The sequence below is a fragment of the Pelophylax lessonae genome (assembly GCF_965119305.1).
Source record: "Pelophylax lessonae genome assembly, chromosome: 4".
NCBI lineage: Eukaryota > Metazoa > Chordata > Amphibia > Anura > Ranidae > Pelophylax > Pelophylax lessonae.
This window is the reverse complement of record NC_138771.1, coordinates 135,152,762-135,178,791: the sequence shown is the minus strand read 5'-3', so window position 1 is coordinate 135,178,791 and position 26,030 is coordinate 135,152,762. Positions and strand designations below refer to the sequence as shown.

Sequence of the window (26,030 nt, the reverse complement as noted above, 5' to 3'; positions counted from 1 at the left end):
CATTCCAAGAAATAATTAAGAGAACTCAGTGTTTTGAAAACACATACTGGCAACCCCCATAGACCCAACCTGAGTAGGGAAGAGTTCAATGCCATTTAACATTTGCAAGAGAATATTAAATGTGGCCATTAGGGAGGCTGATAAGGGTGGTGCAGTGGTGGTGCTCAGCGCTGAACAATATTGCACTGAAGTTTTGAGACAATTAAGTGTTGCCAATGCACATCGCCCCCCTTAGATACAATCCCACAGAAACCTTCAAAATGTCTTTGTTTAGTTTTATTGATGAAGGTCAGCAAATGGGACTTTTGAATGTGAAGACCACTGTATTTTTTAAAGGTACATAACCCCATCACTGTTGCTTTCCATCATTTGTCTAAACTACACAAATCCCAAGTCCCTATACAGGGGCGTCCCATTGTGGCTGGCATTGGCTCTCTCTTAGAGCGCCTTGGTAAGTGGGTTGATTTTCACCTTCAACCTCTCGTCCAGAGGCTCCCAGGTTACATCCGCGACACAGGACATGTCTTACATGAAATTCAAAATGCAACTGGATGGATGATTTAGTCTGGATAACTTTGGATGTCACTGCATTGTATTCCTCCATACCTCACTCACTGGGGTTGGAAGCTGTAAAATATCACCTCCAGAAGTATAGTCCGTATGCATTAGAACTTCAGGACTATCTTCTAAGATGCATAGATTTTGTTTTGACCAACAACTTTTTTATTTTTGACAATACCTATTACTTGCAATTCTGTGGTGCATTGATGGGTGCCAGGTTTTCTCCTTCCCTGGCAAATATTTATATGGGTTGGTAGGAGGAATTTTCTATTTTTTCCCATCTAAATCCTTTTCATAGCAATTTTTTTTTTGCTATGGCAGATTCATTGATGAACTGCTTATCATTTGGGTTAAGGATAACGCTACGTTTGGTATCACGCCATTTTTGCACCTCATAAATGCCAATGATCTTAATTTAAAGTTTACTGGTAATTGTCCCAACAGAGTCATAGATTTCCTTGATGCCACCTTGGAAGGTGATCCCATTGTCCAAATTTCCACTAAAACTTTTTGTAAACCCACTGCGGGGAACACTGCTTTGCTGGCCAGTAGTTGTCATCCAGCCCACACTATTGAGGCCATCCTTGTAGGTGAGTTTACTAGAGCCAGAAGAAACTGCTCCATGTAGGTAATCCATGCTTTGTTTAGATTTAGTATGTACAGAGGGCATCTAATCCTACGCCTTTCGGCTTTGTGCCTTTGTCAAGGATTCACCATATATATATATATAAATACAATCATATATAATTATTAGTCTATATGTATCTATATTCCATAGTTGTAGTGAAACGTATTATGCAAAAGGCTTACATTTGTTTTTTTATGCACACAGCCGAAACACGTAGGCCATTCTGAAGTCACCATTTTCACACGTGTCACTTCTTACTTTATCACCTCACTTTTGGGCCCTTAGCCCAATTGTAGCACCACTTTATGTACAAATCTCTTGAAAATACCTTAAATTATTTTATATAAAAATCGCATAAATTGCTAGAATCGCATTTATGTAAAAATTGCATATAATCGTCTTAAAAGTCCCACTTTTGTTTGGCCTGAGAACCAAGAAGTTTGTATAATACCGCGCTAATGTCTTAAATAAGCAGCCAGCACAACACCGAACTAGTACAAACGATAATAATAATACGTGCAGCGCTAATAAATGATTAACATATGTAAAACTATATATCCGAAGATAGCATATATAGGTGCAAAAAAAAATCAAAAAATGGAAGATGTTGATTGACACAGTAAACAAGTTTGAATTCACATAACTTATACTAAAATAAAAAAAGTCTGTGTATCACAGTGAATGTGAATGAACAAATCTTCAAATCGTGCTCCAAATGAGTAAAGATAGGGAGATATTGTGAAGAAATCCTCCACCAATCACCTAGGAGGCTTTCCAGAGTGAGTGGACTCAGTTTGGTGTACGCCAATGGGTTGGTGTATATTCACAGGGTAGGTAAGGACGGACGATACTCTGAGTCCTCACATCAATCCCCTGGTAATTCTCATGTGCTGGAATACTGTTTAACCATCATCAGTGACAGGATTGTGTAGAGAACACTCTCAGGCTTAGAGTATATAGAGAATATACTCAACAGTCCCCAAGTAGATGAATCATTCCTTACATGAGAGAAGTTTGCTAGCTGCAGATTCTTCTGCTAAAGCTGTATATGTTATGTGGATTCAAACTTGTTTACTGTGTCACTCAACATCTTCCATTTCTGATTTTTTATTTATTTTTTTGCACCTATATATGCCATCTTTGAGAGAGTATTGCCGGCAACGCGGGGTGGTGATAGGTATCATAGATTTTTAGAGCACGAGGTCTACTGGATTTTCAGATTACAGACCCACATCCCTCTTGGCCTTCACCATAGATGGGATGTGGATTTGAATCTGAAATTATATGTATGTATGTGTGTGTATATATATATATATATATATATATATATATATATATATAATATATATATGCTTATAATTTTGTTTTTGCCGGTTTTGCATCATATTTAAGTATTTTGGTTGGTATACACAAATTTAGATTTGTTTAGATTTATTTAGCCCCACTCTCCCTATACTCCATTGGTAAAAACGATAAGGTAAAAAGCCAATGCGGCTGCTGACATTTAAAATGTTCCCACACTGCTCAATTCAAAAGTATCATCATGAAACATATGACCGCCAGAGGGTCTAGAACACAAATATAATAAAACAATGCATAAACCCAAAACTAGTGCACCAATATTGAATAGACACATAATAAATGTGTTGTGTGGTATCACATAAACGACAAACTTTTTAATAAGTAGAAGCTAGGCTCACCATCCAACACACACAAGACATTTACCACTTCTGGACTGGAAGGTTTTCCCCCTTAATGACCAGGCCTTTTTTTTTGCTATCCGGCACTGTTACTTTAACTGACAATTGGGTGGTCCTGCAGCTCTGTACCAAAAAAAAAAAAAATTGATGTCCTTTTTTTCCCCACAAATAAAGCTTTCTTTTGGTGGTATTTGATCACCTGTGCGATTTTTATTTTTTGTGCTATAAACAAAAAAAGAGCGACAAATCTGGAAAAAAAAAAAAATTATTTTCCACTTTCTGTTATATAACCTTCCCAATAAAAAAATTTAAAAAATCTAATTTTTTCATCATTTTGGGCCAATTTTGTATTCTGCTGCATATTTTTGGTAAAAAAAAAATCCCAATAAGAGTATTGATTGGTTGGCGCAAAAGTTATCGCGTCTACAAACTAGGCTATTTATGTCATTTTTATTTATTTTTAGCCGGACTGCAACATTGCGGCGGACAGATCGGACACCTAACTGACATTTTTGACACTTTTGGGGGGACCAGTGACATTACTACAGTAATCAGTGCTAAAAATATGAACTGTTTCTTTACTAATGACTGGCAGGGAAGGGGTTAACACCAGGGGGCGATCAAAGGGTTAAATGTGTCCCTAGGGGGTGCTTTCTAACTGTGTGGGGGGTGGACTTATGGAATGAACACAGTGACGTGTGTTCCTAAATAGGAGGAACACAGGAGCCCTGTGTTCACAGCCGCCGGCCTCGCAGATCAGCTTCCCCCCCTGGCCAATGAGCCCCATTAGCGCTGCTGCGAAGCGACTTACGGGTACGTTGTTTCGTGGGAATCTGTCACAGTATATGTACGGCGGCTGGTCAGCAAGTGGTTAAATAGAAACCGATATCTGGAGGTAAATACTTTTTCAGTATACTTAATGCTGTTCCTCTTTTATCTTTGCGATACATGATTTTATATACATTCAGTCAAATTGTATGCTTATAGTGTTCTTGTATGTTTTGATATTTGCCACCACTCCTTTTTTGGGTCATGTGACCTTTGGGGTTAACCATGTGATTTAGTCTACACCATTTAGGCTGTTTTGTGTCACTAATGTGTTAGCCATGATTAAGGCCTAATGGCTGAAATGCGTTGGCTTTTTATTTGGCTGTTGTTCATATGCTAAAATAAACAATGTTTTAGCCGACGTCCATAGCACCAGCCTTTCTCCTTTTTTGTATGGATTACATGGAGGTGTACAGAGACCTCACAGGCTAGCTGCTGTGTGTTTGAGGCTCACTGTCAAGGTCTTACATTGCCCTCCTGTTGGCAGCTATCTTGGACATGTGCAGACTGCAGCCTCTTATAGACTCTGATTGCACCATCACTAGCCTGCTGCCTGGGCGTAGCACAGTGATGATGATGCACACCTGACTATATCTATCACCTGATGGGTTGCAGTCCTTGCCCTTGTTTGTGCTCCAAGGTGCAGCATCTCTGCTAGCAGTCTTCTGTTCTCCGTGTATGACCTGGCTTGGTTGATTACTCTCCTGGCTCTCGTCCTGGCATCAGCAGACGTCTCTCCTGGCTCACGACCCGGCATCGGCAGACAGCCCGGTATCGGCAGACTATCTGCTTCTGGACTTGACCCCGGCTTGTTCCTGCTCACACTCCCTCACTCTTGCTGTGCTTTTATTATTGTTTCCTCCAATAAACTGCTTTTACCTGTATCCCCGTGTGGTCTGGTTTCCTGGCACCCTGACACTCACCAGACATTGCATAGGAGGTAGTAGCTTGGATGCACCTATTTCCCAACTTCCTGTATTCCCTGCATGCTTTGAAGTTTCTCCTCTGCTGTTTACTTTCAGTTTATAAGGACTACATATCCCATGGTAACTTGCTGTCTGATCCCTGCACTGCCTCAACCTCCTGATACTCCTCCTATCAGCACCTCTTTAGTTCAGAAGATAGGCTTGTGAATTCTGTGACACAGCAGTGCTTATCAACAGGGGACAGTGAATATGTGTCACAGAATTCAAGGAAGTAAATATACGGGGAACTTCACAGAGTATTTGCAAACTTCATAAACATCCAGAGTAATAGGAATAGTCTAGAAATAATTGAAGTACAATTTAAAAGTGAATGATTTTACATTTTGACTGTAGATACGTTTTAAAAATTAAAACTTTAGGAATTTTTCCAGCCTGGTATTTTTTTTGCAGATCTTTTTTTGTATACAGAACTTTGACGCAGTGCAGCTACTACTATTTACCGTCAGTACGATTTTGTAAGTACTTGAAAACATGCATAGACACCTTTACAGATGGTTTGTTTGTTTTTCTTCCAGATTGCTTTGAGCCAAGATGATCTTACTGTTCTTATGAATGTCCTATTTGAAAACCTGTCAGAAAAACCATTACTTCAAAATACAGCTCACAAATCTGGAGAGGATGCAAAGGCAGTAAAGGAAGCAAGTACATTCAGTGAACAAAGAGGTAAATTAAATTCTAGAACAAATATTCATATAATGAAGCACAAGGGAAAGTTTGATTTTAAAATGTGCCTGCTCAGTTTATCTCTGCAGTAAATCCACATATCCTCATGTTTTAATTTTTGAAAATGCTGCAAGTGTAGAAAATACTTATTTATCTGCCAGTGTGCTTTTAAGATCCTATTTGGGTTGACAGCACAGTGCTTGCTGCACCAGAATCCCAACCAGTGTTTTCAGCCTTGCCTGCTTGACTAGGGAACTAACACCCTTCTCTATCCCATTCCATGTGGCACTTCCATGACACCCAACGGCCTGCCAAAACATTGTGTATAGGGAAAGGGCTCTTGGGAGATGTAATTATGAAGGAGTGTCTGTATCTTTACAAACTGAGCAGTTGCCCATGCAAGAATTTAGTCAAGTGATATAGTGTTAAAGCCTTTGAAAAGAAAAAGACTTTTAAAAGAAAAATAAAGCTGGGACATGCTTTACTGGGTATTTGGGGATACATTTTGGTAATGCCTGGACATTTACATTAATATTTTAACTGTGCTTCTTACCTGTAATTCATGAATGGTGCTATGTTGCTTTATTTTAGTTGCATGAGTAATCTTGGGATACAAACCCAGTCTTATTGAATTTAGGCATGCATCCACAACTCTAACATTTAGCTATATCATTTTTTGAAACATTAGCTAAACAAACTTACTTTAGTTGTATTAAAGTGGAGTTCCAGCCTCAAAAGGAAATTTTGCCATCCGCTTGCTCTAAGTAACCTGAAAAAGAATTGAATAATCACAATTTTTTTTTGGTTTACTTACCTTGTTTTTAAAGAAAATATACTTACCTTCCTTCCACTTCCTCCCTCTGCGGCCGCGGCCCTCGCTGTCTCTTCCTGCTTCCATTGACTCCTGGGAGCTGAACGTCATCGCTCCCAGGAGTCAATGCGCCTGCACCGGCCCCGCTCGTCACTTCCGGTGCAGGTGCATCATTCCCTGCTAAACAGCTTCTGGACATGTGGAATCCTAACTGCAAGTATAACCTTTTTCCCATCAACACACTGACCGCAGATAGTATTGCACTTATCATTTTCCTTGGGATTACAAATATCACATTGGACTGTGATAAGAGCTCCAACTGCAGGTGAAGACTGAGCAAGGCCTTGCTAGGGGAAGGGTGTTGATACTGGTCACATCTTAAGGGGAACACACTTGATATGTGTTATAGTAGTGCTAGTTAGAACATTAACAGCATTAGAACAGCTCCAAGTTCTTTCCTCTAAGTTAATAGTAGCAGCAGTATTGCATAGGGCAACAGTTAACTGTTTCTAATCTCAGAATATTGTGTTATTACTGTGCATTGATACTGTCATTCTTTGTTTGCTATTTCTTTATATCAGTCTTGCTGAATTTCACCAGTTTAGGTGAGATTTGACTGACTGATAGTTATACCTGTTTATCCTTTCAGTAAATAGCAAAACTTCATTTATTTTGTGTCAGTGTGTTGTTAAAGGTATACTCATAATGTCGGAACCTAGAGTGTCAGGTGGGTTGGACAGTTCACAGGGTCAAAGGAGTGCTGATGAACACCCATCAACCAGCAGCCCTCAAGGGGGTAGTGCTACACTTATAATGTGGGTCATATGCACTTCCAGTTTTGGCACTGCTGTTCGGCTTATCTTCTACACTGTGAGTGTTTACCAAAGTGCTAGCCCCTGTTCTGATATTACAATGCTCTCTGGGCATTCCCATTGTGGGATATCTAGACCACCTCATGATAACAACGCGGCTTTGACCATCCAGAGTTTGCGAAGGTTCATTTAGATCATGTGTCCTAAACACAGCTTACACTTGAGCTTTTCTTCCCCAGGAGAAATTTCTAACCATCCACTTTCAGACTCAACTCTTCAGTCTAGAGGTCATCTGACTTTTATTTATTTATTTTCTTTTGGCCGCAAGGTTTTGCAGGCTCCTGTTTAAAAGAGAAAATATCCTCTTTGTGGCTGTATGTTTTTTCTAGGTGAGCTCCAGTTGTTCCTGGTAGAGCTCCATGTCTACTGGTTGGCTAAGTTTAGCCTTTGGGGAATTACGTTTTTTTTTTCTGTGTTGTTTTCCCACCCCTCATGCAAATACTGCTTTGGGACGTCCCAATGGTCATGAAGAATATGGAGCTGCGTCTGTCAATGAACAATAGAAAAAAAATTGATTTTTGACTTACCAAAATATCCTTTTCTCTGAAGTTCATTAGACGCAGCACCCGCCGTTCTATTTCTGAGTGGGATGGAGTTTTTTCTTCTAAACACTGCTTGCAACAAAACTGAATTCTATAGTAGAGTGAGTGGGTGTATGGATGCAGGGACTGCCCCATAGGCGTGCTAAAGATTTTTCCTGCCTAGTGTTCTACTCCTGTAGGGGGCAGCATAACCCAATGGTCAAGAAGAATATGAAGCTACTTCTGTCAATGAACTTCAGAGAAAAGTATTTTAAGGTAAGTCAAAAATCCAGTTTTTTTTTGTACTTACTGTAAAATCTTTTTCTTGGTTTTCAAAGTGGGACATAGGTCCCACCCCTCTGAATTTATGACCATGCTCTTGATAAGTCTTTTGCCACAGAACTGAGGCATGCTGGTAGTAGGCGGGATGGCCTACAATGTCTTTTGGCAGTTTCTACCTCTCCTGTAAGCAGTACTACAACTAACAGTTTTAAATTTCCTGTGTCCCTCTAAGGACTCTATGTATATAATTTTATAGTACAAAAAAAAAATACTTTAAAGCGGAGTTCCACCCTCAGAATATTTTTATTTAACAAAAATAGCCCATTAATATTAATACATTGACAAAACCGCTATTTGCATATTTATGATTTGAACAGTGTATTTGTTTCGTGAAAATCTTACTTTTAAAACTGCTACCTGTGCGTTGTCATCTTTACTAAGGGCATCTGAAGCCGCAGTGTAAGACTTAGTGACCTTCTTTCTGCTTGCTGTTCATTCTGGCTACCCAGAATGCAGAAGGCAATCCCGCACATGGGCAGTACTATGCTTTAGGCATAGTACAGGTAGAGACGTCGGCTCAGGAGGAAGTTACCGCCCTCTATATCCCTTCCCACGCCTCCAGGAAGACACAAGAGAGAGAGAGAGAGAGAGTCAGATAGAAACACACTGCCAGCTATTACGGCAAGAAAGCTCTTGTCTGGCTGATGGGGAACTTTAATGTAACAGATGGATGGCAGCACTATGAATGGGGGCAGCATGGTTATTGTGGCAGCAACACTGTGATGGCACCCTTTGATTTGGGGCAGGATTGTAGAAGTATGACTGGATCGATGTAACACAGTGATGGGGGCAGGACAGTGATGGTGTCTGCAATGTGCATTGATGGATGGATGTCACACTGCAATGGGGTCAGCACTGTGCATTCATGCATGGATGGATGGATGCATTTCACACTGTTATAGGGTCAGCACTTTGCATGGATGGATGCATGTCACACTGTTATGGGGTCAGCACTGTTAATGGATGGATGTCACACTGTAATGGGGTCAGCACTGTGCATGGATGGATGCATGTCACACTGTGATGGGGTCAGCACTGTTGATGGATGGATGTCACACTGTGATGGGGTCAGCACTGTGCATTCATTCATGCATGGATGGATGGATGCATGCATTTCACACTGTTATAGGGTCAGCACTTTGGATGGATGGATGCATGTCACACTGTTATGGGGTCAGCACTGTTGATGGATGGATGTCACACTGTAATGGGGTCAGCACATGGTATATGTGTGTATGGTGATGTGTGCCCAAATCACAGGGCCACCGCAGTGCTGCAAAAATCACACTGCCATTAAATTGCTGCCCAAATCACAGTGCCACCACAGTGCTGCAAAAATAACAGTGCCATTACATTGCTGCCCAAATTACAGTGCTGCAAAAATCACAGAGCCATCACAGTGCTGCAAAAATCACAGTGCCATTACATTGCTGCCCAAATCACAGTGCCACCACAGTGCTGCAAAAATCACAGAGCCATCACAGTGCTGCAAAAATCACAGTGCCATTACATTGCTGCCCAAATCACAGTGCTGCAAAAATCAAAGAGCCACCACAGTGCTGCAAAAATAACAGTGCCGTTACATTGCTGCCCAAATCACAGTGCCACCACAGTGCTGCAAAAATAAAATCACAGTGCCACCGCAGTGCTGCCCAAATCACAGTGCCAATACATTGCTGCCCAAATCACAGTGCCATCACAGTGCTGCAAAAATCACAGTGACGTTACATTGCTGCCCAAATCACAGTGCCATCACAGTGCTGCAAAAATCACAGTGCCGTTACATTGCTGCCCAAATCACAGTGCCATCACAGTGCTGCAAAAATCACAGTGCCGTTACATTGCTGCCCAAATCACAGTGCCACCGCAGTGCTGCAAAAGTAACAGTGCCATTACATTGCTGACCAAATCACAGTGCCACACAGTGCTGCAAAAATAACAGTGCCATTACATTGCTGCCCAAATCACAGTGCCACCACAGTGCTGCAAAAATAACAGTGCCATTACATTGCTGCCCAAATGACAGTGCCACCGCAGTGCTGCAAAAATCATTGCTGCCCAAATGACAGTGCCATCACAGTGCTGCAAAAATAACAGTGCCATTACATTTTTGCCCCCATCACAGTGCCGCCAAAATGACAGTGCCATCAACGACAGTGCCATCAACCACAGTGCACAAATTACAGTTTCCAGCATAGTGCTCAAAATTACACTGTTTATCACAGTGCCAAAATTATAGTGTCCACCAATGTGCCCAACAGTGCATTCACCGACTGACAAAAAAAGTGTAAAGTATTATTTGATGTGAAAAGCGCCGATCTGATCTGCAACGATCTGACTCCCACTCTGCTATTGAGGATGATAGGGTAACACTGGCAAAAATAGCAGTGTTTCCCTTCTTAAAGATGGCGCCGGAAGCGCTTGACTCTGCCTCTCATGCGTCATTTCCGGTTTGGAAAAAACACGATATGAGGAGAGGACGGCCGCCCATTGCCTTCTGGGAGTGATTACAAACGGCTCCCATGAGGCAATGCAGAACAGTAAGTGATGACGGCGGCCACGGCCGAGGAGGGGGGAGGAAGGAGGAAGTGAACATTAGAATGCCCAAAAAATAAGGTAAGAAACACCAAAAAAAAAAAAAATGCCCAATTGTTGTTGAGAAGGGACAGCCCGAACTAAAACTTTTAAGTTGTAAAACAGGATGGAACTCCACTTTAAAATCGTTTAATGTAAAGCACTTTTTTGCATTGTCTTTCTGACATGAGTTTCTTTTCCTCTTTAGATGATGTAGACCTTACATTTTCTGAGTCACCCCAAAGTTCCAGTGATGAGACTCCAGATATCATGCTGAAATTTAGCTTTAATTTTGAATCCCTTTCTGTCATGCTGTACAACAATGACACTAGTAAGGTGGGTATACCTGTAGTGTGTGGTATTATTACTGTACTGTACAGAATTTATATACTGCTAACAGTTTGTGCAGCCTTACAAAATGGAGGGAAGGAAGAAGCAACAGTTGCGAAACAATTCAATACAAAATATTTGGGAAGGCCCTGCTTGTGGAGCTTACTATTCTGTTCTAAATGGGAGGGGCAAGAAGTACAAAAAGGTAACCACTGAGGGATGAACTGATGGAGAGGGTAGAAATACAGTTTTTAGGTGGAGGTGGGATATACTTCCCTGAAGAGATACGTTTTTAGGGATCAGTTTAAAGGCAGGCAGATTAGGAGATAGCCAGACAGATAGGGGTTGGGAGTCTCTGGAAAAGGCCTGGAGGCAACACGGTAGAAGATCACGAGGAAGCTAGAGAGAGCAGGAGATCTTGGTAAAAACAAAGTAGATGGTATGGGTGATATTCCAGAACAGGTTGGTGATATACCTGTGGGCAGAGTTTTAGAAGGCTTTGTACAACCCCAATTCCAAAAAAGTTCAGAGCCTGTGTAAAATCTACATAAAAACGGAATGCAATGATTTTTAAATCTTATAAAACCATATTTTTATTCATAATAGAAAATAGAAAAGATGTCCGATGTTTAAATTGAGAAAATGTACAATTTTAACCACTTAAGCCCCGGAAGATTTTACCCCCTTCCTGACCAGGGGGTATTTTGCAATTCGGCACTGCGTGACTTTAACGGACAATTGCGCGGTCGTGCGACGCTGTACCTAAACCAATTTGACGTCCTTTTTTTCCCACAAACAGAGCTTTCTTTTGGTGGTATTTGATCACCTGTGCGATTTTTTGATCACGCGCTATAAACAAAAAAAGAGCGTCAATTTTGCAAAAATAACAATATTTCTCTGTCGCTCATTGACAGACGTAGTCTTCTTGATTCACAAGAACTGGGTTATGTTGTCTCCGCAGGAGTAGAACTAGGCAGAAAAGAAAAAACGTTCTGGCTCCACCCTAGGGGCAGTCCCAGAGGGTATATCCTCCCTCTCTCTGCTACAAGGCATCAGTTTTTTTCTGTCTAGTCAGGAGTAAGGCCCTAAGTTCCTTGCTGGGATCTCTGGTCCTGGCAAGATTTTTTTTTTTAGAAAAAATATTTTTTAGGTAGTTTTTCTCCAGTGTTTTTTCCTGTGAGATCTTCAAGCAAATACGCCGGACTGGGCGACACTAGTGGTCACCCCAGCCGGCCTACGAGCGCGCGCAGACCATTGCATTGCGCTTGGTCGGCCGCGACACATTCAAGTAAGTATGCGGGGCCGGGCGACGGGCTGGATGTTGAGATCCAGTGGTCACCCCGGTTTCTGCCTACGAGCGCGTGCAGACCAGAGCTCCGCGCTGGGTCGGCCGCGACGGAGTCCCATTGGAGGGACTGACCTTGCGAGTTAAAAGTCTCGCTTGGACGCCAGGAACCAGAGAGTCGAGGCGTCCGGAGTGGTCCACAACCCCCCACCCCGGTGGAGAGGGTATTGTGAAGAGAGGGTGCCTGTCGGTTCGGTATGGTGAGTAAACGTTTCCTTTTTTCCTCGTTATGAGGCAGTATGAATTATGGGCCCCTCCATACATGGTCAGTATCTGTCTGACACTAAAAGTCCCCCTTGTAAATACAGCATGTGTTTGGTGGGAAGTGGACTTGGTTTGAGAGCTAACACTCTACCCAGCAGACTGTAGTATTACAGCAGACATAGGAGGTATAATCCTACCTTAATTGTAGTGTACCTCCTGCAGATCGATAAACCGCCATTTAGCAGAGATGCAGGTGGATGTGCTGGGAAAAACGATTTTGGCAGTCCGCCGCCATTTTGCCGTAGACCGGGTGCATGAATGTCCTCAGGTCACGCCGGCCGCCATGTTTTTGGAGTCTATTGTCTCCTGTATGGGGGCGGCCATGTTTGATGAGACCAGCTACCTCGTGGAGAGCTGGGAACGCCGGAAGGCGTACACAGGGGGCGGAGCCACGTCCTTCTACCCGGGAAAACTAACACAGCTCTTTCCAGTCTGTAAAAGACAGACGCTGACTGCAGTTGGTTGGAAACTTCTCTGCATCGGGTGGTGAGCCTTGAGGGTCCCTCTCTCTCTCTGTGGGGATCGTGAAGCAGGTACTCTGAGGGGCGCTATTGCGCTAGGGGGATACACATAAAAAAAAAAAAAAAAAAAAGTTTTTGTTTTTTCTGGCAGAGGTGTCCTGAATTAACATGGACCCTGCCACTCATGTATCTCCACCGGATCCCCTCGGGGTGTCTGCAGGATCCTCCAGCACCCCACTGACGGTTGAATCATTGTCAGCTATTATGGAAACTTTTGTGTCCCGGGTGGAAGTGGCTTGTCAGGGACAGGGCGCAAGAAAGCGACCCCCGCCTAACCCCTTATTATCTGAAACTTCGGATTCAGAATCTGAGCCTATTTCTGCAGTTGCAGGTACTTCATCTGGGATTGGTGTTTCGGGTACTGTCTCTTCAGACAGTGAGGAGGATGTTTCGGCATCAGCCATAGCCCGAGAGGAAGCGTTGGTAAACGCACTCATTGTATCTGTTCAAGAAACCTTAAGATTACAGGGTATTCCGTCGGAAATAGCTGAAACTGAAATCCCCTTTGGGACTAAAAAACGCATCAAAGTAGCGAAGGTTTTTCCATTGCCCAAATGTTTTGGCAGTCCAATCAAAGAAGAATGGAGTCTGCCAAAACGCACTTCTGCTATTTCTAAACGCATTAACAGGCGTTATCCGTTTGAGGAAACCCTCATTAAGAAATGGACAGAACCACCTGTGGTGGATTCACCAATTGCTAGATTGAATAAAGCCACGATTATTCCTTTAGAAGATGCCCCGTCTTTTAAAGATCCAGTGGATCGCAAGATAGAAGCTATGTCTCGCACCATGTTTTCCTTGATTGGATCAGCTTTCAGACCAATAATTGCTATTGGACTGGTTTCGCAGACTGTAACTGAATGGACCAAGTGGTTGCGCCGGGACTTAGAAGAAGTCCCTCAGGCGGTATCAGATTTGTTGGAACAAATGATACAGGGGTTACAGTTTGTGTGTGATGCGGCGTTAGACGCCACTCCATTATTGGCGCGAGCATCAGTTTCAGCAGTGGTTCTCAGGCGTACACTGTGGCTAAAAGGTTGGTTAGCCGACCAAGGTTCCAAAAAAGCATTGGCTAATATCCCCTTTTTAGGAGAGCGTCTATTTGGAGCCAACTTAGATGAGATCATTAAGGATCTCACGGGAGGAAAGAGCACCTTTTTACCGCAAAATGTTAAAGGTAAAGGACCTAGTCAAAGACGAGGGCCTTCTTTCTCTGCTCACAAAAAGTTTTTTCGTCCCGCGGGTGAAAAAATTAAGTCCTCCAAAGCTCCTTCAGGAGGCTTCAGGGGACGTTGGTCGGGCAAGCAAAAGCCCGCCCCCTCCAGACCTGAAGATAAATCGTCCAAAGCCTGAAGGTGCGCCCCCACCCATAACTGGGGTGGGGGGACGTCTTCGCCGGTTCCCGGATCCATGGCTTTCCAGAATCCCGGACAAGTGGGTTTGCGAAGTCATAAGGTCAGGGTACAAGATCGAGTTTCGATCTCTCCCACCGGCGCGATTCTTCCCTTCCAATATCCGACTATACCCGGATCGTCTAGAAGATCTGCGGAGAGCAGTCACGAATTTACTACAACAAGGAGTGGTAGTCCACGTTCCTTGGACAGAACGTTTTCAGGGGTTTTATTCAAACCTATTTACAATACCCAGGAAAGAGGGCAAAGTGCGTCCAATTCTGGACTTAAGGGCACTCAATTCCTTTCTCAACATAAGAAAATTCAAGATGGAATCCATTCGCACAGTAGCAGCCTTCCTGCATCCAGGGGATGTCCTAGCGTCCATAGACATCAAGGACGCCTATCTTCACATTCCCATTTTCGCAGGACATCAGCGGTTTCTACGCTTTTCCGTAGAAGAGAACCACTATCAGTTTGTGGCGTTACCTTTCGGTCTCGCCACGGCTCCTCGGGTCTTCACGAAGGTGTTGGCCCCAATGTTGGCACTACTGCGCCAAAGAGGCATATCGATTCTAGGTTACCTAGACGATCTCCTGCTTCATGCAGAGTCTCCTCAGACCCTGCTACAAAACTTAGAAATTACTATAATTTCTTTACAGGAATTCAGGTGGCTGGTGAACCAGCAAAAGTCATTTCTGGTTCCCACCCAGAGGCTCGAATATCTGGGTCTAATTCTAGACACAGTCAGGACAAGAGTTTTCCTTTCGGTAGGGAAACTCCGGAAGATTCAATCAGCAGTCCAGTTGTTACTATCCAACAGCCGGTCTTCTCTTCGAACTTGCATGAGGGTTCTGGGGTTGATGGTGGCTTCCTTCGAAGCAGTCCCATTTGCCCAGTCCCATACCCGAATTCTTCAGCAAGAGATTCTTCTCAGATGGAATCCGGAATCCCTGGAGAGAGTCTCTGGTCTGGTGGCTTCGGTCTCCGATGCTCAGCCAGGGAAAGTCATTTCTGCCAATATATTGGACGATAGTGACCACGGATGCCAGCCTATCCGGATGGGGAGGAATTCTCGGTCAGTTATCTGTCCAGGGACTTTGGTCCCCGGAAGAATCCAGGTTGCCGATAAATGTATTGGAACTGAGAGCGATCAGACTTTGTCTGATTCACTGGACCGAGCAGCTCCAGGGCAGCCCGGTTCGGATCCAGTCGGACAACGCCACGGCCGTGGCTTATGTCAATCACCAGGGGGGCACCAAGAGTGTCCGAGCGGCCAAGGAAGTGGCTTGCATTCTTCGCTGGGCGGAACGATATGTTCCAGCGATCTCTGCGGTGTTCATTCCGGGGGTGGAAAATTGGCAGGCAGATTATCTCAGCCGTCAGACTCTGGATGAGGGGGAATGGTCCCTCCATCCAGAAGTTTTCCACCAGTTGTGCCTACGTTGGGGCACCCCGGATGTGGATCTGTTGGCATCACGATTCAACAGGAAAGTACAGAGATTCGTGGCTCGCTCCCGCGATCCTCTAGCAGAGACCGCAGACGCACTGATCGCCCCGTGGGGGCAATACCAGCTAATGTATGTCTTCCCTCCTCTCGGGTTACTGCCAAGACTTCTTCGCAGGATAGAGGAGGAAGGAATTCCAGTAATCCTGGTAGCTCCGGACTGGCCTCGCCGAGCGTGGTACGCCGACTTGGTCAGACTGGTGGCGGACGTCCCGTGGAGACTTCCTCTCAGGGACGACCTACTGTCTCAGGGACCGATCTTCCATCCTGCTTTACGATCGCTGGCTTTAATGGCCTGGCTATTGAGACCCAGGTGCTGAAGGACAAGGGATTGTCAGCTTCAGTTATTCCTACTCTAGTTACAGCAAGGAAAGCGACTTCCAGAAAGATTTATCATCGCACATGGAAGTCCTACATTGCATGGTGTGAACCTCTGGGGTTCCGTCCACGGTCTTATTCGGTTAGTCGAATATTAGCTTTTCTGCAACAAGGGGTTGAGCAGAAACTGGCCTTGAGTACTATCAAGGGTCAGGTCTCAGCCTTAGCTATCTTCTTTCAGAAGCCTTTGGCTACTCAATCCTTGGTGCGGAATTTCATCCAGGGGGTGCGACATCTGGCTCCGCCAGTGCGCACGCCGTAACCACCCTCGGATCTTAATTTAGTATTGTCAGTTCTTCAGAAACCTCCCTTTGAAGATATTAGGGAGATTCCTCTACCTACGTTGTCCCAGAAGGTGGCCTTCTTGGTGGCTATCACTTCTGCACGCAGGGTGTCAGAACTGGCCGCATTATCTTGTCGTTCCCCATATCTGGTGGTTCATAGAGATAAGGTGGTTCTTCGTCCGAATCCATCCTTCCTACCAAAAGTGGTTTCAGAATTTCATGAAGAAATTGTATTACCTTCCCTGTGTCCTAAGCCCAGTCATCCTCGGGAGTTTGCTTTGCACTCCTTGGATGTGGTCCGGGCGATCAGGGTATACTTGAAAACGACAGACTCGTTTCGCAAGACGGATTCACTTTTTGTGGTCCCGGATGGACCCAAAAAGGGGTTGCCTGCATCTGCCGCGACTATTTCCAAATGGATCAGACAGACGGTGGTACAGGCTTATTCTATTAAGGGTCGGGAGCCCCCGTTCCCTCTTAAGGCGCACTCCACTCGGGCACTTAGTGCGTCATGGGCCTTTCGCCATCAGGCGTCAGTGGTCCAGGTGTGCAAGGCGGCTACCTGGTCGTCGGTGCATACCTTTACAAAACATTATAAAGTTGATGTAATGGCATCGTCTGATGCCTCGTTTGGCCGCAAGGTTTTGCAGGCCGCCATTTGAGGAGACCAGTGGTCTACCTCGAGGGTTTTTTTTCCGTTGGAATTTTTATTTGAGTCTCATTCTTTGTTTATAATGAGCCTTTAAAACTTCTAGTTTGGCACCGGTTGGGCCTTCTAGATTGGATTTTGATTTCTGTCAATCCCACCCCTCATTTGTGGCACTGCTTCTGGATGTCCCAGTTCTTGTGAATCAAGAAGACTACGTCTGTCAATGAGCGACAGAGAAAATCGGATTTTTGTAAGATCTTACCGTAAAATCCTTTTCTCTTAGCTCATTGACAGACGTAGTACCCGCCCCTCTATCATTGAGTGGGTTGGGTTAAATTCTCTGTTGCTGCTTTGTGACAGAACTGATGCCTTGTAGCAGAGAGAGGGAGGATATACCCTCTGGGACTGCCCCTAGGGTGGAGCCAGAACGTTTTTTCTTTTCTGCCTAGTCCTACTCCTGTGGAGACAACATAACCCAGTTCTTGTGAATCAAGAAGACTACGTCTGTCAATGAGCTAAGAGAAAAGGATTTTACGGTAAGATCTTACAAAAATCCGATTTTTTCACATTCCCCAAAAAGAAAAAGTAAAAATCAATTTTTTATTTTCGGCCAATTTGTATTATGCTACCTATGGTTGGTAAACAAAATCGCAAAAAGCGTATTTTGATTGGTTTGCGCAAAAGTTATTGCGTTTACTAACAAAGGGAAAGATTTTTGTCATTTTTGTTGTTTTTTTTTTAACGCGTAATGGCGGCGATCTGCGATTTTTTTTTTTTTGCGGTACTGCGACATTGCGGCGGACAGATCGGACCCTTGACTGACATTTTTGACACTTTTGGTGTTTCTACACAGGGGAGAATGACAGGCAGCTTGTATACACAAGCTGCCTGACTTTCTCCCTCTCCCCCGCCGATCGCAGAGTGAGCGGCAGACATCGGGTCCGCCGGTCACACGCGCGGGGGGGGGGGGGGGGGTCCGTGGCAAGTGGTTAAGAAAAAAAAATAAGGTAATTTTGAAATTGATGGCAGCAACACGTCTCAGAAAAGTTGGGACAAGACTAAAAAAAAAAAAAAAAAGTGGCAAAGTAAGTTGTACTTACTAGGAAGAGCTGGAAGAACATTATGCTAATTAGCAACAGGTCAATAACACGATTGGGTATAAAAAGAGCATCTTAGAGAATCAGAGTGTCTCAGAAGTAAAGATCGGCAGAGGTTCACCAATCTGTCAAAGGCTGTGTCTAAATTTTTGAACAATTTCAGAATATTATTCCTCAACTTAAAATTGCAAAGACTTTAAATACTGGTATATCATCATCTACAGTACATATCATCAAAAGAATCTGAGAATTTGGAGAAATCTCTGGGCTCAAGGGACAAGGCCGAAATGCAATATCGGATGCCCATGGTCTTTGGGCCCTCAGACAGCACTGCTTTTAAAACGGGCATGATTCTGTGATGGGAGATCATTGCAAATACTTCCAAAATTTACTGTCTGTGAACACAGTTCGCCATGCCATCCAAAAATGAAAGTTAAAGTGGTTCTAAAGGCAGAAGGCTTTTTTATCTTAATGCATTAATTTCTAATACTAATATTTATCTGAGCCCCATCTCGATCCAGTGATTTTGCACGAGAGCCTTGACTGTCCGGAACTTTCCCTCCTCATTGGCTGAGACATAGCAGTGGGCGCCATTGACTCCCGCTGCTGTCAGTCAAAGTCAGTGAGCCAATGAAGAGAGTGAGGGTTAGGGGTTGAGCTGCAGCTCCGTGTCTGAATGGACACACAGAGCAGCGTTCTCGGCTCGGGTGCCCCCATAGAAACCTGCTTGCTGTGGAGGCACTTAGCAGGAGGGAGGGGCCAGGGGTGTCGGCGAAGAGGATCTGGGCTGCTCTGTGCAAAACCATTACATAGAGTAGGTAAGTATAACATGTTTGTTATTTTTAAACAAAAAAAAAAAACAAGACTTTAATATCACTTTAAAGTTCTATCATGCTAAAAAAAAAAAAAAGCCATAACTGAACATGATTAAAAAGCACCACCATCTTGTCTGGGCCAAAGCTAATTTAACTACTTGCCACAAAATCACATAACTGTACATCATTTTGCTTAGGGGGGTGATGCCTGGAGGTGCAGGCATTACACCGGTACTGTTTTTTAAAGCGAACGGTTGGCTTTCTTGTGATATCAACCGATGCAGTAGTAACCCTATCTTGTGATATCAACCGATGCAACGTCACTTACGGCTTACTCTGCAGCCAACGCCGCCAGTTTTAAAAAATTTGGAATGCAGAGGAGGGGTTTGGGATCTTTTAGACCCAAGATCCCTCCATAAAGGGTCCCTGTTACTACCTATTACTGTCACAAGGGATGTTTACATTCCTTGTGCCAACAATAAAAGTGATCAGAATTTTTTTTTTAAAGGAACACGGTAAAAAATAAATAAGAAAAAAAAACATTCTTTAGAGCACCCTATCCCTCTGTGCTCGCGCGCCAAAGAAATCGCATACGTAAGTCATGCCCGCAAATGTAGACAGTGTTCAAATCATACATGTGAGGTATCACTGCGATCGTTAGAGCGAGAGCAATATTTCCAGCACAAGGCCTCCTCTGTAACATTTAACCAGTAAAATGTTTTAAAGCGTCGCCTATGGAGATTTTTAAGTACTATAGTTTGTCGCTATTCCACGAGCGTGCGCATTTTTAAAGCGTGACATATTGGGTATCTATTTACTCATAACATCATCTTTCACAGAATCAAAAAAAAAATTGACTTACTTTACATAAAATATTGCAACGACCGCCATTATATTCTCTAGGCTCTCTGCTAAAAAATATTTATATTGTTTGCTGGGTTCTAAGTAATTTTATAGCAAAAAATGCTGATTTTAACTTCTAAACAACAAATATCAAAAATAGGCATGGTCTTGAAGTGGTTAAAATTCTCTTGCAAAGTAGAAAGCTGTTCTTTTTTTATCTGCCAGTAAGGTATACAAGAGACACTATGCCACAAGTGAAGTGTGGGAGAGGATGCGGCAGAACCCTGGCTGTTGTTTTGGCTTCTCGCTACTGTGTTCATAACTCATAGGGACCTATTTGATGGCTTTATTGTCATGTTATACCACTTTCCCTCTCTTTCTCCATATTGTGCTCAGAAGAGCGACAAGGAAAATGGAAAAAATAATGTGATCCAGCGCCGGGACAATTTAAGGCTGTAACTATTAAAAAACTATTTCTAGCCTATAATTGCTCCTAATTGACTGCAAAAGGATGCAGGTAAAAAAAAATCAGCGCAAAAATACTGTACGTTTTTACTATATATATATATATATATATATATATATATATATATATATATATATATATATATATATATATCTCTATATCACCTAAAAATATTTTTGATACAAAAAGTGCACAGTGCTGATATAGTGACTAAATCTACATAGCTTCTACAGTATACATATGACACCGCTAGATGAATAGCGATCAAATATTCATACCATCTGCAATGTGCAAAAAATTACTATGCAAAATATATGTACAGATATATACAAACACTCTGTGTAAATTATCTACAATTAATATCGGTGATCAATTCAGTGCAATAATCGTACATAAAATTCATAAATATAAATTATTAATATAAATTATTAGTGATCATAAAAAAGTTCCAAGAAAAGTCCAATAAAGTGCAAAAAAAAGTGCAAATAGATATCTAGTGACAAATCTTCAACGGAAGGTGTGCGCCAAAAGACACCCTATGTGCTGCTTCCACCAATCACCCCAAACTTACTCACCAGATAGAGTGGCTAGTAAGATTATAAACCAGCAGTTCAGCTTGTTTTATATAGAGTATATCCAATATGCAGGTTGGTGATTCACTCTTAATAGATCCTCCTAATCAATCCTCCTCAGACAGGTAATCACGTATAGTCAGGTTACTGAGGGACCTCGTAAGGGTTTGGCTGCATCTGCTGCTACCATATCCAGATGGATCAGGCAGACGGTTGTTCAGGCTTATTCGCTGAAGGGTCGGGTTCCTCCGTTCCCTGTGAAAGTGCATTCTACTAGAGCGCTGAGTGCCTCTTGGGTTTTTCTCCATCCGGTGTCAATGATGCCAGTTTGCAAAGCTGCAACTTGGTCATTTGTGCATACGTTCACAAAATTCGACAAAGTTCATGTGTTGGCATCTTCGGATGCCTCCTATGGCCGCAAGGTTTTGCAGGCTGCGGTTTAAAGAGAATAATTTTTGTTCTCTTTGAGGGTGTATGTTTTTGCTAGGTGAGCTCCAGTTGTTCCTGGTTGAGCTCAATATTTCCTGGTTGGCTACGTTTTGCCTTTGGGGAGTTACGTTCTTCTTTGCGTTGTCCTCCCATCCCTCATGAAAATACTGCTTTGGGACATCCCAATGGTCTAAAGAAGATATGGAGCTGCGTCTGTCGATGAACGATCGAGAAATTTGGATTTTTGTACTAACCGTAAAATCCTTTTCTCTGAAGTTCGACAGACGCAGCACCCGCTCCTCTACTTATGAATGAAATGGGGTTTTTGTCTTCTAAACACTGCTTGCAACTAAAATAGATGCTATAGCAGAGTGTGTGGGGTTATGCTTGCAGGGACAGCCCCCATAGGCATGGTAAAGCTTTTTCCTGCCTAGTGTTCTATTCCTGATGGGAGGAGCATAACCCAGTGCTCTAAAGAAGATATGGAGCTGCGTCTGTCGATTGAACTTCAGAGAAAAGGATTTTACAGTAAAGTACAAAAATGCAGTTTTTATCATAGGTGTATTTTAAAAGATAGGGACAGAATTATCAATTAAAAATCCAGGAAAAAGCATGATACAAATGTTATAAATTAAATTGCAGTTCAGTGAGTAAAATAAGTATTTGATCCCCAGGAAAAACATGATTTAGTGCTTGGTGTTGAAACCTTAGTCGGCATGCATAGAGGTAAGATGTTTCTTGTAGTTGGTGACCAGGTTTGCACACATCTCAGGAGGGATTTTGGTCCGCTCTTCTTTACAGATCTTCTCTAAATCCTTAAGGTTTCTTGGCTGTCACTTGGCAACGCAAAGTTTTAGCTCTCTCCATACATTTTCTATAGGATTAAAGTCTTGAGATAAAGACCAGGCAATACATTTCCAAAAAAGAACGGAGGTTTAATAACAGCTGCAGCTGCGAATAAATGTATTATTTGTTCAAAAAATGAAAGGCATGCAGGCCTTCTTATAACAATCTTTGACCATAGAATTACATGTGATACAATATGATTGGTTGTCAAAACCTACGTCAATGTAATTACCATAAATAAAAAAACAATGGACATCTGCAGTTTCAGACACCAATGTCTGAAACTGTCTGACCTTTTATACTAGTAAGCTTTTACCCAGTAAACTTGTGACTGTCTTATAATAAAAAATACCAGTATGAAGCAGAGAGGTCATCTACAGTTCAACTTTTACATATAGATTTCTATATTATGAAATATAGTATACATTACTAAAGACTAATAACTATTGCTTTAATATTGAATAATAATAATATTGATGATAATTCCACTACTACTATGATAATACTAATAATAAATATCTTAATAATTGATGATAATAATAATTGTATTAACATATGCAAATTAATATGAATAATCTGAAATACATGGGTTAATTTGAAATTTTAAAACAAGATTGGCTAGGCCACTCCATGACCTCAATGTGCTTCTTCTTGAGCCACTCCTTTTGGCGGTATGTTTTGGGTCATTCTCATGCTGGAAGATCCATCCACGACCCATGAAGGTTCTCATCTAAGATTTTACCATACAGGGCCCTGTCCATCGGCCCCTCAATGCAGCAAAGTCAGCCTGTACCTTTAGCAGAAAAACATCCCCAAAGCAAAATGTTTCCACCTCTGTGCTTGACTGTAGGGATGGTTTTTCTTAGGGTCATAGTCAGCATTTTTCCTCCTCCAAACACAGCAAGTCGAGTTAATGCCAAAGACCTAAATTTTGATTCAGAGAAGGATTGGGAGAAAGTGCTGTGGTCAGATGAGACCAACATTTAGCTCTTTGGCATTCAGTTATAAATTCTTTATTTGTATAAGAAAGACATACAATACAGTCGCCAATAACCAATAAATTGCTGGCTGAACAGTACAATTACAGAGAGGGTACCAAGAACATAGGATACGCCATGGATATCTAACAATTGAGTAAAACGAGTTAAACAAATGCTACAATAGACAGTGTAGACAGATATAGGTCAAATGACCAGCATGGCATACAGTAGAGCAGCAGACGGGTATAAAGAAGCAAAACAAAGTTGCAAACCCTGGACGGCGGGGTCCCACCTCCGCCGGCATCTATCACATGGTTTGGCATTCATTTTACTCGCCTTGTTTGGATGAGGAAAAATGCTGACTATATGACCCTAAGAACACCATCCTTACAGTCAAGCACGGAGGTGGAAACATGATGCTTTGGGGCTGTTTCTCTGCCAAAGGTACAGTCCGACTTTGCCACGTTGAGGGGTCAATGGATGGGACCATGTATTGTAAAATCTTGGATAAGAACCTTCTTTCCTCCGTCAGAAAACTGAAGATAAGTCATGGATGGGTTTTCCACCATAACAATGACCCAAAACATACCGCCAAAGCAACAAAGAAATGGCTCAAGAAGAAGCACATTAAGGTCATTGAGTGGCTTAGCCAGTGTCCAGACCTCAATCCTATAGATAATGTATGGAGGGAGCTGAAAATTTGAGCTGCCAAGCGACAGGCAAGAAACCTTAAGGCAGATCTGTAAAGAGATGAGATGTGTGCAAACCTGGTAGCCAATTACAAAAAACATCTTACCTCTGTGCTTGCCGACAAGGGTTTTAACACCAAGTATTAAGTCAAGTTTTGCTTGGGAGTCCAATACTTATTTTACTCACTGAACTGCAACTTCGTTATTAACATTTGTATTCTGTGTTTTTTCTGTATTTATGGTTAATATTCTCTCTCATTTAAAATACACCTAATGATAAAAATTATAGACCATTCATTTCTTTGTAAGTGAGCTAACTTACAAAATCTGCAGCATATATTCTCCCAGCTAGACAATGTGTTTTTCAGGGAAGATCTTGCATTTTGTTCCCCCTAAAATGGTACATTTTCTCACTTTAAACATTTGATACATTTTCTGTTGTGAATGAAATATGGGTTAATGAGATTTGCAAATATTACATTCTCTTTTTATGTGGATTTCACACAGCCAGTTATCTGTAATCATCCAAAGCTTTGCAGTTCCATAGCACCCTCTATACTATCATTCTGCCTTCAGAGCATTTTCATTTTTTCCATTTATGAGATTCCAACTGCCACTTATGACTGTTTCTAGCTTGTCTATATGCTGTCTTGTATGCTTCTTCAGGCTCCTCCTTAAAAAAACACTTTCAAGTGCATTTGTGTTTAATAATGCAGTTTTGCCATCTCACACTGCTTGGCTTCTTTGGCCTCTAAAAGAGTCAGCATTCAATCAAAACAGTGGCCAGACCATTAAAGGCCATTTCACACCGATGGTGTCCACCTGTCAATTTATTTAGGCAGGCCCGAGCAGAACATCCATTACCCTCTATGTAGCAGGGGATGTAAACGGACATGTGTCGATTTGCTATAGGTAGCAATATTAGCTGATAATTGCATATTAGGTAAAAATCAACTTAAATCCAGCTGCAGAAGTGCACAGGTAATGAGGAAAAATACCCAGAAAGATTGACCAATTAAACATCCAGGTAAAGTACAGGATGAAAGATACAAATTTAAAAAATAGGAAAAACCCAGGTTCAGAAGTACAAAGTGCCATAATGACTGCATTTAGTCATTCTTTAGCAGGGTCACTGGGAATGACACCCAACTTCCTGAACCCTTTTAGTCTATTTGAACGTTGAGAATCTCAGGGTGCCACTGGAGACAATAAAAGGGTGTTCAGGAGGAACAGGGTTATGCTGTAGGAGAACGAGGGACCTCATTTAAGTACTAATTGAAGTCTCTATTAGGAGGCTTTCCATCGGGCCCATGTTTACATGACAATGAGACTGCCCTCTGAAAACTGTGAAAAAAAGAGTGTGAATTAATATAGCAGTTAATGCGAACTACAAACCAGCATTTAAATATTCATTCTCCTTTTCTCCCAGTGGCCCTGCATTCACAAATCACTATGTAAATATAATTTTTTTTTTTTGTGTGTTTTACATCCGATCATGTTACTGCAAAGCTACGTGTCCTCTCTGTATAGTTGGGTGGATCAGATAGGGCAGTGACATCACCCTCCAGCATTCATTCCTCTGTTGTTGAGATGGAGAAGAGTCTCCTCCCACCAGCCACAGCAGCCGTTACAGAAACTGAGGGGACCTGGAGTTTTGAAAAAAACGAAAGAAAAAAAAAGGTTTTTATGCAGTGATGTCTGACGAAGGGCCATGGCAAGAAAAGGGGAATCAATATTTAAATGTCAGTTTGCATTTCTTTCTACTTTTAAAACATTTTTTATCTGGATCCTCATGGGTGGCATCTGTGGAGTACTGAGCCAAATCAGTCATCCAGCCAGACTGAAACTTTTCATGGGGTCGTTAAAAAAGGGTGGCTTGCTGTCATTGATCACACACAGTTTGTCTGGGAATAAGATAGTATATTGAACTCCCTTCACCAGTGAAAGACACCCTCTGTTTCTGGACCTCTGCAGAAAGCTAAGGCCAGATCTCCACTCAGTTCCCATTTGAGTTGGTGTTCCCATTTAGGTAGGATGCTTTAAAATGTGCAATTTTGCAATTAAAGGCGTAGGGGGAGCCCCTGGTGGTGGCTGTCTGAGGTATGTACAGTGGGCCTTTCATGATAAATGCAGAAAAT

General features: G+C 42.5%; 1 protein-coding gene across 5 annotated transcripts in view; it reads left to right on the top strand.

The window, feature by feature from the left end:
- The window catches only part of VPS13C (vacuolar protein sorting 13 homolog C), a 555,353-nt gene that overhangs the window by 338,658 nt on the left and 190,665 nt on the right, over window positions 1-26,030 (top strand). For all 5 annotated transcript variants that reach the window (XM_082257056.1, XM_082257055.1, XM_082257057.1 and 2 more), the window contains 2 exons: window positions 5,219-5,366; window positions 10,695-10,822. In XM_082257056.1, coding sequence (XP_082113182.1) covers window positions 5,219-5,366; window positions 10,695-10,822 — 276 coding nt within the window. The remainder of the gene's footprint in view (window positions 1-5,218; window positions 5,367-10,694; window positions 10,823-26,030) is intronic.